Source organism: Chelonia mydas, chromosome 3, assembly GCF_015237465.2.
Source record: "Chelonia mydas isolate rCheMyd1 chromosome 3, rCheMyd1.pri.v2, whole genome shotgun sequence".
NCBI lineage: Eukaryota > Metazoa > Chordata > Testudines > Cheloniidae > Chelonia > Chelonia mydas.
Genome location: NC_057851.1, coordinates 9,756,379 through 9,768,570, shown reverse-complemented (window position 1 = coordinate 9,768,570; position 12,192 = coordinate 9,756,379). Strand labels below are relative to the sequence as shown.

Genomic DNA, 12,192 nt, shown 5'->3' with positions numbered 1-12,192 from the left:
CTCAGAGCTCAGGCTGCAGCCTGAGCCCGAACATCAGTACCACAATGAAACAGCCCCTTAGCCTGAGCCCCGCAAGTCTGAGACAGCCGGGCCTTGGTTTTTAATTACAATGTAGACATGCCCTATCACAGTCAAATCGTTCTTATGTCAAGATGTTTTTACTGGTAATTGGTAAATTTTCACTGCCTTTAGGTGCTCGGATACTACAGTGAAGTAAATACTAAGGACACAGGGAACCCACTATCCCTGGTTATACCCCATCTACTGCAAACGTGGCATCTGCACAATAGGCAGCAACAGCCGGTGAACAGCCACACAGCTGGGGAGCAGAGGGGATGATCTGTAGCAAGTCCAGAGTAAACAGACAGGACGAGTTGTTGAGGGCAGAGCGGCCAGATCATGGCAACACCAGAGGGAGTTTGCAGCAATTTCACGCCCTCTAGAACTACGCCCTCTGTTGCTCACACCTCTGCTTGATAGGCTTAAATAAATAAAGGAGCTCAGCATCCTCATTCTTGAGAAGAACCTCTATCACTCTGCCTCAGAGGCAACGTGTGGGGGAAGACGCGACACGTGGGGTCACATGTCTCCCGCCCCAGCTTTGCAGCTTGGCTTTTACTGAGCATGCTCACACGAACTGTGTATGCTTAGTAACCCTGCTGAAGCCAGCTGCCTTCACTCTGCCCCTCCCCACCAATATTGGCAGGCACGGGTTGTCTCTGCTCTGCCTTGGTGTCATTTGTCCTGCATTGACACAGAAATCCCAGCTCATCTTCGGCCATGAAGATCCTTTACCTTCTCTTTGCTGTTGTCTTCTTGGTGCTCCATGTCCAGGGCCAGCATCAGCAAGAGCCCCAGGATGATCCCCAAGCTTGGAATGAAGCCCCGGATGATGCTGAGGAAGAGGCAGAGGCAGAGGTGGCCCCAGGTAAGATGTGAAAATCCATAGGTGTGTCAATGTGTATGTGTGAGAACATTATCAAACATCTATGGAGAGACTGCTACTAGGTCGTGGCCAATGCTAGGCCATCATCTATCTATCTATCTATCTATCTACCTGTCTGTCTGTCTGTCCACTGTTATACGGTCCCTTTCAACTCATTGTACAAACTCTTCCTAGAAATCACTTCACCCCTTGCTGAAATGAAGCCACCTAAACAGCAAACAGCAAAACTACATGACAAGTTAGGGAAGGCAGTTAAGATGTATACCACATCCAACCGATAAAGAGAATCTGAGCAGGGAAAACACAGCTACTCAGATTACTAAAGGGCATCTTGTTTTAAAAGAAAAACACAATAGGAGTTTGTTAAGAAACTATCTTAAAATATTTCCCTTATGTCACGGAGTGTGGGGGAGTCCAGGCCCTGCACCCCTCTTCCTGGGATTCACTGAGACTCTCAGCCAGCCAGTAAAACAGAAGGTTTATTGGACAACAGGAACACAGTCCAAAACAGAGCTTGTGGGTACACCCAGGACCCCTCAGTCAAGTCCTTCTGGGGGAGCAGGGAGCTTAGACCCCAGCCCTGGGGTTCCCTGTGTTCCTCCACCCAGCCCCAACCTGAAACTAAACCCACCGAGCAGGTTCCCTGCTGCCACCTCCGTCCACATTCCTGGGCAGAGGTGTTACCTCCCCCTCCCCCTCCTGGCTCAGGTGACAGGCTCTCAGGTCTCCCGTCCCCAGGGCACATTCCCAGGGCAACACTCCCCCCTCCCTGCTGCTTCACATCGTCACATCTCTCCCCCCTTCGAGACTGAACTGAGCGGGGTCACTGTGACCAGTGACCTGGGGAAGTTCGGGGCCCCCTCTCCGGGACAGCGCATCCGCTATCAGGTTGGCACTTCCCTTCACGTGGACCACGTCCATGTCGTAATCCTGCAGGAGCAGGCTCCACCTCAGGAGTTTGGCGTTGGCTCCTTTCATCTGGTGCAGCCAGGTCAGGGGAGAGTGGTCGGTGTAGACGGTGAAGTGTCGCCCGAAGAGATAGGGCTCTAGTTTCTTGAGGGCCCACACCATGGCCAGGCACTCCTTCTCGATGGCCGCGTAGTGTTGCTCCCGGGGTAGCAACTTCTTGCTCAGATACACGATGGGGTGTCTCTCCCCCTTTTCATCCTCCTGCATCAACACCGCCCCCAGTCCCGTGTCGGAGGCGTCGGTGAACACCACAAAGGGCTTGTCAAAGTCTGGGTTTGCCAGAACTGGGCCACTGACCAGAGCCTCCTTCAGCGCCCGGAAAGCCTCCTGGCACTGCTCGGTCCAGACCACCTTGTCTGGCTTCCCCTTCTTGCATAGCTCAGTGATGGGGGTGGCGATGGCGCTAAAGTGGGGCACAAATCTTCGGTAGTATCCTGCCATCCCAATAAAGGCTTGGACCTGCTTTTTGGTGTGGGGAGCGGGCCAGTCTCTGATCACCTCCACCTTGGCCGGTTCCGGCTTTAGGCGGCCGCTCCCCACCCGATGGCCCAGGTAAGATACTTCAGCCATCCCCACCTTGCACTTCTCCGCTTTAACAGTCAGCCCAGCCCCCTGGAGTCGGTCCAGCACTTGTCTAACCTGGGACACGTGGTCCTCCCAGGTCTGGCTAAAGACACAGATGTCGTCAATATACGCCACGGCAAAACTCTCCATCCCCCTCAGGAGCTGGTCCACCAGGCGCTGGAAGGTGGCCGGCGCTCCCTTGAGGCCGAAAGGCAGGGTCAGGAACTCATAGAGCCCCAGAGGGGTGATAAAGGCCGATTTCAGCCGGGCATCTGCATCCAGCGGCACTTGCCAGTAGCCCTTTGTAAGGTCCATGGTGGTAAGGTACCGAGCTCCTCCCAGCTTGTCTAGGAGCTCGTCCGGCCTGGGCATGGGGTAGGCATCCGATACAGTGATGGCATTGAGCTTCCGATAGTCCACACAGAACCGGACTGACCCATCCTTTTTGGGGACCAGCACCACCGGCGAGGCCCAAGGGCTGGCCGATGGCTGGATCACCCCCAAAGCCAGCATGTCCCGGACCTCTCTTTCCAGGTCCTGAGCAGTTTTCCCTGTGACTCGGAAGGGGGAGCATCTTATCGGCGGGTGCGACCCTGTCTGCACCCGGTGCACAGTCAGATTGGTGCGTCCAGGCTGGTTGGAAAACAGCTGTCGGTATGGATACAGCACCCCCCTGACCTCAGCTTGCTGGGCAGGGGTGAGCTGATCCGAGAGGGGAATTGTTTCCAGGGGGGAACCAGCTCTGGTCCCAGGGAACAGATCTACTAAAGGGTCATCTCCCTGCTCCTCCCACTGACCACACACAGCTAACACCACATTCCCCCTGGCATAATATGGCTTCATCATATTCACATGGTACACCCGGCGGTGGTGGGCCCGGTTCGACAGCTCCACCACATAGTTTACCTCATTGAGCTGCTTGACGACCTTGAACGGGCCCTCCCAGGCGGCCTGTAGTTTGTTCTTTCTCACGGGGATGAGAACCATCACCTGATCCCCGGTGGCGTAGGCACGGGCCCGTGCCGTGCGGTCATACCAGACCTTCTGCTTCCTCTGGGCTCTGGCCAGATTCTCCCTGGCCAGGCCCATGAGTTCAGCCAGTCTCTCTCGGAAGGTCAGGACATACTCCACCACTGACTCTCCATCGGGAGTGGCCTTCCCCTCCCACTCGTCTCTCATCAGGTCCAGGGGGCCCCTCACCCTCCTTCCATATAACAGTTCGAAAGGCGAAAATCCGGTAGACTCCTGGGGCACCTCCCTGTACGCGAACAGCAGGTGAGGTAAGTACTTGTCCCAATCCTGCGGGTGCTGGTTCATAAAGGTTTTCAGCATCATCTTTAGCGTCCCGTTAAACCTCTCCACCAGCCCATTGGACTGGGGGTGATACGCTGAGGCCCAGTCGTGCCGGACCCCACATTTCTCCCACAAGCACCGGAGCAGGGCCGACATGAAGTTGGAGCCTTGGTCTGTCAAGACTTCCCTGGGGAACCCCACTCGGCTGAAAATGGTCAGGAGCGCATCTGCCACGGTGTCTGCTTCAATGGAAGCTAAGGGCACTGCCTCGGGGTAGCGGGTGGCGAAATCTACCACCACCAGAATATATTTCTTCCCCGACCGGGTCGTCTTGCTGAGTGGCCCCACGATGTCCATGGCCACCTTCTGGAAAGGCTCCTCTATGATGGGCAAAGGTCTCAACGCCGCTTTCCCCTTGTCCCGGGCCTTCCCCACCCTCTGACAGGGGTCACAGGATCGGCAATACTGCCGGACGGTGGTAAAGACCCCGGGCCAGTAAAAGTTCTGTAGCAACCTCTGCCGGGTGCGCCGGATTCCCTGGTGCCCTGCGAGGGGGATGTCATGGGCCAGGGACAGGAGCTTGCGGCGGTACTTCTGGGGGACCACCAGCTGCTTCCTGATCCCACAGGACTCCCCTTCCCCTGGGGGAGCCCATTCTCGGTACAGGAACCCCTTCTCCCACAGGAACCTCTCCTGGCAGCCTCTCCTCATGGTCCGTCCCACACTGAGGTCGGCCAGGTCCCTGAGCTTCTGCAAGGAGGGATCTTTCCTCAACTCGGCCTGGAACTCAGCGGCTGGGGAAGGGATGGGGCCCGGTTCCCCTTCCGTGGCCAGGTCTGAGGCCTCAGCCTCTCTGAGCCGTGCCCCTCGGCGCTCCCTCCCCACCCGAGTAGGGTCTCGCGCCTCCAGTGTGGTACCCTCCCCAGGGTCAGGTCGCAGTGCCCCTCGCCGGCTCTGGCTACGGGTCACAACCAGGGCGGTCTGGGGGTCGCTTGGCCAGTCCTCTAGGTCTCCCCCCATCAAAACTTCAGTGGGCAAATGGTGGTGTACCCCCACATCCTTGGGGCCCTCCTTGGCCCCCCATTTCAGGTGTACCCTTGCCACGGGCACCTTAAATGGGGTCCCGCCCACCCCCGTCAGGGTCAGGTAGGTGTTGGGCACCACCCGATCTGGGGCCACCACCTCGGGCCGGGCCAGCGTCACCTCCGCGCCCGTATCCCAGTATCCATTGACCTTCCTCCCATCCACCTCCAGGGGAACAAGGCACTCTCTCCGGAGGGACAGCCCCGCGCCCACCCTGTAAACTGAGCACCCTGAGTCCAGAGCCTCCAGCCCTCTGGCGGGGCTGGCTGGGGGTACTCTTCCCTCCTGAGCAGGTGGCAAACTGGTAGCCCCCCTTTCCTGGGTCGCCTGCCCCTCGTCCAGCTGAGTCCCTACCCAGTTAACCCTGGGTAGGTTGGGTCTGCTCAGTTTATCCCTGAGCCCGGGGCACTGGGCCCGTACGTGGCCTCTCTGGCCACAGTGATAGCAGCTCAGGTCACGTTGGTCCCCTCGAGCGGGTCGGAGGGGCCCAACACCAGGCGTTCCCCTTTGGAGGGGGTTCTCCCTATTTCCCCGCTGGGAGGCCCCATGGTGATTCTCTCTCTGCATCGGGGGGGGCCTGTTCTTTTGGGATTCCTCCCGGCTACCCCCTGACCGACTGTTCACAAACTCGTCGGCCAGCTGCCCTGCGTGCTGGGGGTTCGCGAGCTTTTTGTCCACCAGCCACAGCCTCAGGTCGGAAGGGCACTGTTCATACAGGTGCTCCAGTACGAACAGGTCAAGCAGGTCCTCTTTAGTTTGGGCCCCCGCTGTCCACTTGCGGGCATATCCCTGCATCCTGTTGACCAGTTGTAGGTAGGTGACCTCAGGCGTTTTACGCTGACCCCGGAACCTTCTCCGGTACATCTCGGGGGTCAGCCCAAACTCACGGAGCAGGGCCTGTTTGAACAGTTCATAGTCCCCTGCCTCTGCCCCTGTCATCCGGCTGTAGACCTCTACGGCTTTGGGGTCCAGTAAGGGGGTGAGGAACTGGAGCCTGTCTGCAGGGTCAACCCTGTGCAGCTCGCAGGCATTCTCAAAGGCCGTCAGGAAGCTATCCATGTCCTCCCCCTCCTTCCGCTGGGCCAGGAAGCACTTATCAAAGCTCCTTGCAATCTTGGGTCCCCCCTCACTCACCGCAGCCGGGGCCCCACTGCTCCTCAGCCTGGCCAGCTCCAGTTCATGCTGTCTTTGTTTCTCCTTCTCCTGCTGCTCATGTTGACGTTCCCTCTCCTTCTCCTGACGCTCCCTCTCCTTCTCCTGACGCTCCCTCTCCTTCTCCTCCTGCTCATGTTGACGTTGTTTCTCCTCATGTTGACGTTGTTTTTCATGATCCTCCAGCTCCCTCATTTTCCTCTCCCTCTCCCATTCCAGCCGCATCCGCTCCAGGGACGGGGAGCTCCGCCGGGAGGATCCCCTGCTGGCTGCTGGGGTCAGGGTGCCCTCGGTATTCGCTGGGCTTCCCCCAACCCCTCCCCCAGGCATAGGTAGGAAGGGTCTCGGGGTGTCCTGGGCAGCAGTCTGACCCCTCCCAGCCTGGTCAGGCCCCAGGGCCCACGCTGCGTCCGCCGGGCGGCTTCCCTCAGGGACAGGGATCGGGTCATCCAAGCGATCCCTCTCCTCCAACTGGGCAATCAGCTGTTCCTTGGTGGACCTCCCGATGCGCAGCCCCCTCTGCCTGCACAGCTCCACCAGGTCGCTCTTAAGGCGTTTAGCGTACATCTCCCTGCTGGCCACTCGCAGGCCGGGCAGCTTTCCACGGTTTCCAGGAAAAGCCCCTAGTGTGCCAGTCCTTCTTGAGGTCACCACCTCTTTGCCAGGGTCGAGCTGCAGACTCCTCCGCCCCTGGGACCGCTCGCTGCAATCCCCCGGGGGACCCTGTTACTGCAAAAGTCCTTCTCTCTGGTCACACACTCCCAGGGGTTAACCGCCCCCTGAAACCGTCTCTCTCTGAATCTTCAGCACACCTGGTCCCCGTCAATCCCCCTTCGTTTTACTGTTCCCCAGTCACTTACTGCAGGAAGCGCCGTTCACGGGGTGCAGTAGATCCCACCGCTGCCACCAGTTGTCACGGAGTGTGGGGGAGTCCAGGCCCTGCACCCCTCTTCCTGGGATTCACTGAGACTCTCAGCCAGCCAGTAAAACAGAAGGTTTATTGGACAACAGGAACACAGTCCAAAACAGAGCTTGTGGGTACACCCAGGACCCCTCAGTCAAGTCCTTCTGGGGGAGCAGGGAGCTTAGACCCCAGCCCTGGGGTTCCCTGTGTTCCTCCACCCAGCCCCAACCTGAAACTAAACCCACCGAGCAGGTTCCCTGCTGCCACCTCCGTCCACATTCCTGGGCAGAGGTGTTACCTCCCCCTCCCCCTCCTGGCTCAGGTGACAGGCTCTCAGGTCTCCCGTCCCCAGGGCACATTCCCAGGGCAACACTCCCCCCTCCCTGCTGCTTCACATCGTCACACCTTAGTATTGCAGATTCCTTCTGTAAGCATGTTACTAGTCCCACTGACTTCAGTGGGAAGAACTTGTACACCTAAAATTAAGCATGTGCTTAAGTTCACTGCTGAATAGGGATTGTGTTAGTCAGGCACTTAAAGTTAAGCACAGGTTTGCGTGCTGTGCTGAATCGAGGCCTAAATCCCTATAAAATTCTGTACGAATTTGCTATCAGGATGCAAAGGTAGAAAGCTTGTGGTACTTCTATGGCCAACATCACCATAGTATCTGAGCAGCTCACCATCTTCAATGCACTTATCCTCCCAACAGCCCTGTGAGGTAGGGAGATGCTATTGTCCCCATTTTAAAGATGGGGAACTGAGGCACGGAGAGAATAAGTGACTTGCTCAAGGACACACAGGTCGAATTGTGACACAGCTGGGAATTGGTGTCTCAGGATAGCAGCCTAACTGCTGGACCATTCTTCCTCCCTCTAGTATACAGGGGAAGGTTCACTGAAGAGAGGTGGAATTTATCAGGACCTTTTTTCATGTTAGTTTGATCCAAAATGGTTGGACTACCTCTGTTTGGGGCTTGATTCTACTGCCCTTACTCATGTTGATTTCAGTGGTGATACTTATGCTATGAGCTACTCATCAAAATGAGTGTTACGTAACGGAGCCTTTAATTAGCTGAGCAAAGTGAGGTCTGGTGCTCAGCTTGATGGGATTTCTCTGTTTGCATTTAACATGAAAACTTTTGAATGCTTCATCCGATCAATCTAGGCATCAATGGGCAGAACCCTATAGATTTTGGAGGAAATCAGCAAACAGGAAAGGGAAAATGGGGGGCACATGCACCCCTATCACCCAGTTAGCAGAGCCAGCAGCTTCAACCAGCTCTGTAATTTTCTCTAGATCAAAGAACTGGTTTATGGCTGCTGTTAACACCTTCCAGCAAAAACAGTCTCCACCACCACCTCAGCTCTGCCCATCCTCCCAACAGAGTTTAACATGTTGACACCCTGAATGACTTATGTCCAGACAGAAAGAAAAGAAATAAAATTTGTGGTGGGCAAAGCGGGGGCGGGGAACGCAGAGAGACCCTGACATCAGGGGAAAGTGGGGAATGGGAACACACAGAACTGCTGGTATGAGGGAGAGTGTGGGGAGTTGCAGGGGGGGGTCCCTGAAATAGATGGGGATGGGAGGGCAGCACACGGCGTTTTTGAGGGGAACAGAGGCATGCAAGGAGCCCCTGGTATGTGCAGTCAACTCGCCTTTAGAAGCTACCACGTGGGCAGCCCCTTAATTATAGCTAGCAACTTTACATGTTTATAATTACAAATGTTCCAGAGTTTAAGATTGTTGCTCTGTTGTAGGGATAATGAATTTGCTGGCAGCAGTATCTGAACCCATATAGGACTGCAAAGAGTTTTTGCATTAGACTGTAGCTTATTTATTATGTTCATCGTTCAATATTATATTAATCATTGAATCATTAGAGAATTTCTTCCAACCCTCTTAACTTGCAACCGCAATCTCTACTCTCTGGAATTTATTAATGTAAAGTGTCATAGAAACTCTTTTTCTTTCTGCAGGTCCTGACAAGCAGCAAAGCTACATGGTGTGTAGCTTCGAAGGTGGCATGTGCCGGTCCAAGAAATGCAAGCGATGGGAAAAGAAAATTGGAACCTGCACTCAGCAGAACGCTTGCTGTGTAAAGAGGTCGTGGAAAGAGTTGCTGGGCTGAAACTGAAGAGCTCCAGAAAAGGATGTTCAGTGTTCAGAGAAAATAGTTGCTGAGCCATGTAATTAGAGCTGGCTGAAATTTTTCATAAACATTTATGCAAAGATGTCTTGAATTTTTCTTCAAAAATTGTTGTCTTTTTTTTTTAATGTGACCAGCTTACAGACTGGGTGAGAGGTTTTTTTGAAAATTTAATGAACATTTTTTGTAAAATTTTTGAAAATTTGTTGTGAAAATTCTGCATTTTTCTGTCGCATCTGCATGTACAATAAGATTAAACTGTTCTCAAATCCTGCTTCTTTAATGAAAAAAAAATCCTTCTATGGGTACGACTCTGAGTGTATTTATTTAATTCTTTCCTACGATCACCAATTTATAAGCCTGAGTGTTTGGGGTTTCAAGTAAACCCAAATAAATGATGGATATTCAGCTGGGTTTAACCAAAGTGGCCGTATAACATCCTTGTGTATAGAGAAGGAAACAGTGAAACTCACTGCTGTTTTATCATTCCTGTACAGCAAGAAACTCTACTGCCTCTGGTTCTTCTCCCCAAGCCAGTTCCTTTCCACTGTCCCACTCTCCTGTTTTCTCCTGGCTGTAGTCAGTGGAGTCGATCCAGAATTACATCAAGTTTCCAGCCACTGGTCTTGTCTCCTGATTGACACATTGGGCTTCTCAAAGGCTGCGAACTAAGCCATGGTCTACACTACGGGGTTAGGTCGAATTTAGCTGCATTAGGTCGATTTACAAATGACTGCGTCCACACACCAACCCCGTTCTGTTGACCTAAAGGGCTTAGTGAGGATGCACTCCGCTGACTTAATGCGCTTAGTGTGGACATACGCAATCGACTGTATAAAATTGAATTCTAAAAATCGACTTCTATAAAATCGACCTAATTTCGTATTGTAGACATACCCTAAATGTTTGTATTACATGAACACTTAGTTCATGGAAATCTGGGGGGTAAATATACCACTCATTAACCGGCTGCACAGTAAGTGTCTGTGTAGATTCAGCCCATTAATTTCTGTTGCCTAAATACCGGCTTTAGAAGCCTGACTTTAGGCTCCTCTCTCTGAAAGTCTGTCTATCTGTCTATACATGAAGAAAAGGAGTGGCACCTTAGAGACTAACCAATTTATTTAAGCATGAGCTTTCGTGAGCTACAGCCGATGAAGTGAGCTGTAGCTCACGAAAGCTCATGCTCAAATAAATTGGTTAGTCTCTAAGGTGCCACAAGTCCTCCTTTTCTTTTTGCGAATACAGACTAACACGGCTGTTACTCTGAAACCTGTCTATACATGGGTGGTCATATCAAACCCCACTGAACTTAAAATCACTGAGGAAATGAGATAACACCCTGCAAGCAACTGACCCTCCTCCTGGTCCTGTGAGTTTTCCCCCACACCCACTTTCTTTCAGCAACTCCTCAAGAAGATGAACAGCGTTTACATGTCTGAGGATACTTATAATAGGATACTTTAAATCAGTGACCTCCACAACCATAAAAATACCCACTCCTGCTTCACCACCCCTCTCCCCCCAGGGTCTCTGCACCCTGCTCCCGTCCCCCAAAGGAAATAAGATTCCCATATAACTGTTTCTATAATAAAATGCAAAGCTTCTGGAAACGCTGTCACAGAGCCAGCCCACCAGTATTTCTCAGGCTCTAATGCCATTGGCTGACAGACTTTGAGTCTCAGGATCGGGACCGTACATGTCACTGCTGCCTCCTGGTGGTTTGGAGGGGAATACAAGGGGCAGCAAATTATGTGCCAGTTCTACCACATACCAGCGCCACGTCCCTCCAATGCAGCACTGTGTTAAGTGCTGCCGCTGGAAATGTTGCAGTACTAGCTGAGGGTGAGCCTCAAAATAAATAAATAAATAGACACATACATAAAATCAGAGTTCAGGTTTGGACAAATGTCATGGGATCTTTTTGAGCCTGCCCTTCTCCTCACAATTTCACTTTCCATTTCACATCTTTTTCCCTACCTGCTTATTTCGATTGTTGGCTCTTTGGGGCAGGGACTGTCTTTTTGTTCCGTGTTTGTACAGCACCTAGCGCAGTGGGGTCCTGGTGCGTGACTGGGGCTCGAAGACACTCTCACAGGAGAAATAATAAATAATGATACTGCCTTCTCCCAAACAAACTAGCTCCTTCTTCCCTGATGAAAACCTTCCCTCCCCCTGAACCTCTCCTCAGTCCTAACCAGCCCTCCACCGTCTCCACTCGAGTCTGACTGCTACAGCTTTGGGTGATCCAGGAGTGCACGGAGAGAGGCTGAGCTGCTATGGGGCAGCCAGGGAGTCCCAACAGCTCACCCATCGCATGGGAGCAGTGCCGGCTCTTTCTACAGGCTCTTGTCATTCCATGCTCAGAGGCGCTCAGGTGGCCTATCCTGTTGCCTTTGCCCAGGGGAGCTAGTTGTCTGGTACTTCCACTGGGCGGTGGAAGGGTGACTCAGGGAGATGCGTCACATGCTGCTCACAGCTGTTATAAATGAGGGACCTGGAGGATCATAGAGGAGAAAAAAACGTGTTCACGAAAAAGTGCCAGTGACAATAGCTTTGCAGGGAGTTTCCCTGACCTGGACTCTGCATTCCCCGCACCAACCGGCAGGTCTATCCTTTTGACCAGAGCCCCCATCAGCAGCAGCAGCCACCATCTCTGGATATAACGCTGAGCAGATAGCAGAAAACTTAGACTTTTCCAGCTGTGCATGCAAATCACTAATTAGCATATTTAAATGAATCCCTTGGACACTGAAATGAGGACGGTAAGGGCAGAGTCACACAGGCCTGTGCCATGGGGTCGTTTTTTGCTTAGTTTGTGCTGAAAATGCCAAGTGCTCAGCACCGCAAAGCAACCCCGTTGCTCGGTAGGTGCCCAGCCCAAAGCTGCCCAAGCTGAACTCTGGCAGCAATGTGGGAGCAGCGGAATATAGTACAACTCCTGATTCACCCCATGGAAGGGAGAAGACAATCAGGACCTTTATTTTTTAACAGTAAAGTTCTGTGCATGGTTAGAAGCCACTCTGCAGGCTCTGACATTGCTACCTCATGACAGCAGGACCAGAAATGGTGGCTTCTTTCTTTTTTTCTCTTTTAGCAAGGTAGCTGCTGCCAGCAATTGACTCATAGGGC

At 53.2% G+C, this 12,192-nt stretch overlaps 1 protein-coding gene across 1 annotated transcript; it reads left to right on the top strand.

The window, feature by feature from the left end:
* Positions 1-780: 780 nt before the first annotated feature.
* Positions 781-9,042, top strand: LOC119565677 (defensin-B5-like). The gene is made up of 2 exons (XM_037893451.1): positions 781-928; positions 8,891-9,042. Exons 1-2 carry the CDS (start codon positions 781-783, stop codon positions 9,040-9,042), a joined length of 300 nt encoding a protein of 99 aa, XP_037749379.1.
* The last annotated feature ends 3,150 nt before the right edge of the window (positions 9,043-12,192 follow it).

What these genes read in the sequence shown, in the direction of transcription:
- LOC119565677 (XM_037893451.1), top strand. Translation starts at nt 781, where the DNA reads ATGAAGATCCTTTACCTTCTCTTTGCTGTTGTCTTCTTGGTGCTCCAT. An exon ending in AGAGGCAGAGGTGGCCCCAG is followed by an intron (nt 929 to 8,890) that starts GTAAGATGTGAA and finishes TTCTTTCTGCAG; the next exon opens with GTCCTGACAAGCAGCAAAGC.